General features: G+C 38.2%; 1 protein-coding gene across 3 annotated transcripts in view; it reads right to left on the bottom strand.

The window, feature by feature from the left end:
* Nucleotides 1–4,014, bottom strand: part of A1CF (APOBEC1 complementation factor) — a 52,650-nt gene that overhangs the window by 5,194 nt on the left and 43,442 nt on the right. For 2 of the 3 annotated variants that reach the window (XM_007470291.1, XM_007470293.1), the window contains one exon: nt 2,536–2,741. In XM_007470291.1, coding sequence (XP_007470353.1) covers nt 2,536–2,741 — 206 coding nt within the window. The remainder of the gene's footprint in view (nt 1–2,535; nt 2,742–4,014) is intronic. The other variant, XM_007470292.1, reaches the window with a different exon arrangement.

The raw sequence follows: 4,014 nt of genomic DNA, 5'->3' as shown, positions 1-4,014 counted from the left end.
CAGCAGGGAGAGGCCCGCGTACTGCCAAAAAAAAAAAAAAATAGAGGGGTGTTGATAGTTGCAATGTCTTTGTTTGGCAAAACACCACTTCTGGCTATTTTTATGATGATCTGATTTTTGGAATCTTCCTTCATGCTTCTTCTGTCATTACTCCAAACCAAACCTTGCCTGAAGGCACATATTTTCTTCATGCCGAAGCCATTTCTGGTGGCCCACAAGCCCTGATGCTCCCATTGGTCAGCAGATCCAGTAAACTGTGCAAAACAGGGCATAAGTCCTAAAAAATAACTCTTGGGACAGAACAGTTCCCAGGTTGAGTCTGTGGAATTTCTTATCTCATTTGCTCTAATGCTTATCCAGCTGTAATAGCATGACATTTTCCAGTGTATTGAATTTATAGATTGCTCCTATCTCCTCTATTAACTGTTGCTTCTTAATACTCTTAGTTTTGTAGCATCTCTTGTCATCTACAAACTGTTCTCTAAGGTTCCTGGTCAATAGTCAGTTACTTGAGCTGGCAGATATTCTGCCTGCTTGTTGTGCCCATTGTGCAAACACATGTAAAGGATTCCAGCTCCAACTTCTGACTCTGCAGGGCAGGCTGCTCTTCTTGTTGGAAGTTCATAACTCCACCATGGAGTTGTCCAGGCTCCATCTCTGCTGGTTGGGGGTGGCATGGCCCTTAATTTCTAAGACGCAGTTGCAGAAATTCAGAGACAAATTAATTAAGAAAAAATTTCATTAGTTGATATAGTTACTCATATGTTACTATATAATTTTTTTTGGTACATTTACTTATTTTATTTATTTAGTTTTGCCCACGTTGGGTCTTCGTTGCTGTGCGCGGGCTTTCTCTAGTTGTGGTGAGTGGGGGCTACTCTTTGAGGTGTGCAGGCTTCTCATTGTGGTGGCTTCTCTTGTTGCGGAGCACGGGCTCTAGGCACGTGGGCTTCAGTAGTTGTGGCACACAGGCTCAGTAGTTGTGGCGCACGGGCTTACTTGCTCTGCAGCATGTGGGATCTTCCCGGACCGGGGCTCAAACCCGTGTCCCCGGCATTGTCAGGCGGATTCTTAACCATTGTGCCACCAGTGAAGCCCACATATATTACTATAAAGCATGACCAATTTCTAACCTGGATTTAATATAAAACCAGAGATCATTACTCATGCTTTGGCAGTTCTTAGAACTATTACACAGAATTTATGACAATGATTATTTTTTATTTTCTAAAAATATGTCTGGGTATCCTAGTACTTTAATTAGGTTGTTTATTTTAGGTTTTAACCCAAGATAGATTGGATTGACTAGCTTTTGTGTTTTCTGAGCAAAGCTCCATCATGGCACTTACTAGATTTTATTGTAATTATTATGTGTCAGGATCCTCTCACTGGATTGCCATATGATTTTTGATGTCAAGGGTTGTGTTATATTCACTTTTCCATCCCCAGCACCTAGCACGATACTTGGTGCATAATGCGTGCCCCCCATATGGTTTTTGAACAGACACATGATTACTATTTACCACTCTGATAGACATCCTTTAAAAAAAAATTGTATGGGGAGGGGTAGCAGAAACTGTAGATGAGCTAATTTGTATGTATAAGAAAGCCATTAATACACCAAAAAACAAACAAAAAACCCCACTCAAGATGAGATTTTAGAAAATCAAGTTTTCTACTTGATTGCAATCATAAGGCTACTCCCATAAATTTGGGGCTTATACCTTTGGGGTGAGAGTTGGGAATTTTCCTTTAGGATATGCAAACTGTCACTCTGAACAACCGGATATTGATTATTCAGCCAAAGTGTCTCTGCAGAGAGTCCAGCATGTACTGCATGTCCAGAGGGGACAGTGTAAGGGTTAACACAGATCCTGTTTTGTTTTATTTTTAACCCTGTTGTTCAGTTTCCGTACTGGAACAACTTTTATAACTTTTAATTTTCCAATAATAAAATCATAGCCTCATGCAGAAGCATGGAAACTTAGAATTGTGAAGTGAAAGCAAAAAATTTACCTTAATGTTACTGCCCAAATACAGTCATTGTAGATGACTTGATTCGATGTGGCTGATGGCATCTTATAGTTAATATGAGTAATGATACACCAGAGGTAGCACAGTGTTTTCTCTTAGACACAGAGCTTCCGAGGAAAGATGTTCTAACTGATCTGTTCATTCCCTGTCATGAGTGCTCTTCATTTGCCAACCAGCCTAGCTTCATTTTATTCTCATTTAAGGTATTGGTTGATAATTCTTGGTAGTGCTCAGAATCCTTGCATTTCAGTGGAAGATTACTTAAGTTGTCAAATTTCATAATTTAAAAAAAAAAGAGTCTAAAATGAAACAGTTGTACTCAACACCCACTTTTCTCTCACAGTACATTATGTTGATTGGCCGCTATATCTATTTAATAAAACAAAACAAAACAGCAGCTGAAGTAGGGATCAAGTCAAATCCTCTGACAAATGGTGACTGATGGTCTTTGGCCCAACTTATACAAACTATCCAAGCGATCTCTGCAATAACATTACCTACCTGTGGAGCAAGTTTAATTCCTTGGGGTTTTAAAGTGACAGGATTCATTGGGGTGAGCTCCATCCCAGGCAAAAGATCATAGAGTTTGTCTTCTCTCTTGTCTCCTTTGACCGGGTATCCTCGACCCAGGCCTGTGTAAGCCAAATAGCCACGGCCGCCCAGTCCTCTCACTCCCGCAGCCCCTACAGGTACATTCATGTAAATTTCTAGGAATGTAAGAAGGCATTAAACCGAATCAAACCACCAGAAAATCACCCTGAATCTTACTGTAATGGAAAAGTTAGCCCAAGTCACATTGATTATTTCCCTGAAGACGGATAGAAAACTCCAGGATTCTAATGTAATGAAACTCAACATAAGATAGGGTTCACCACAGGTGTCTTTTTTTTTAACTGTCTGTAGAAGAAAGCAGTACTATCAAAGCTATGGTTAAGTACACGTGCAACTTTAAAACTTTGGTACAGAGAAATCTTGTAGTTTCTCTCTTCAGTTAACCTTTCGTTGACGTTTTTCTGTAGACTAATAAATGTTGGGAAGGTATTTATTAAAACATCCCAGCATAATGTGACCACATGTATTAAAATAAGTCTTGCCTTTTTGTCTTTGATCAGTAAATTAGAAATGAATTCTAGTTTCCCTAATATGCCATTCGTGATGGCCTGCTGGAAAGCCAACATTTAGAAAATGTGTTTTAAAACTCATCATTTTCTCTTATATTCTATCAATGTGAGGCTTAAATTTCCATTGAGTTTCATTAATAGATTCCTTTTGATTTTTTGTTTTGCCACATTGCTACTTTGATTTCCTATTGGTGGCATAAAGAGATAAAAAATTAAATTGATTACCCTTCATCCATGAATATCATTCATTGATTCCTTTCTTGTTATAAGACAGGTATTTTCTCCCTTGGAGTGAAGTTTGTTTTTTTCCTACATTACAACTGGTTGACAACTTATACTTAATGTAGGGATTGTTTAATGATGTGATTTTAGATTATAAATGTACAGTGTTTTAATGACATAATTATCAAACCTATAGACAGATCATTCTGAAGGAAATCCTGAAGATTTCTTTTACATTACAATTTTGGGTGGAGTATTATGAGTATGGAAATTTTAAGGCTGTTGAAGGCTAGAGTTCCTAGGATGGTCAATTCAGTTCTCCTGAAAAATAGTAAAACACAGTAAGATAATTGTTTTCACAGTAATCTGGACATGCCCCTTTGCTTCTAGTCAAACCCAAGAATAGAATTAAGTACACAGTTTGCTGTTGAATTGCTCAGACTGGTGTCATATTTGGCAGACAGATCTGAGATTCTGTAGGCATTGGTTCCTAGCAGAACCACTCTGAAGGATCCCATTAGGCAGAGACAAAACAGTTTCTTGAAAATAAAACATGCTTTCCTTATCTTTTACATTTTTTGAAATAACTGAACTCAGAAAACTGCTTGAACATTTGGAATTCTCACAGGATTCAGCA

The sequence above is a fragment of the Lipotes vexillifer genome, unplaced genomic scaffold, assembly GCF_000442215.2.
Source record: "Lipotes vexillifer unplaced genomic scaffold, Lipotes_vexillifer_v1.1 scaffold690, whole genome shotgun sequence".
Classification (NCBI taxonomy): domain Eukaryota; kingdom Metazoa; phylum Chordata; class Mammalia; order Artiodactyla; family Lipotidae; genus Lipotes; species Lipotes vexillifer.
Note: the sequence above shows the minus strand (reverse complement) of the source record. Positions and strands in the feature narration are given on the sequence as shown.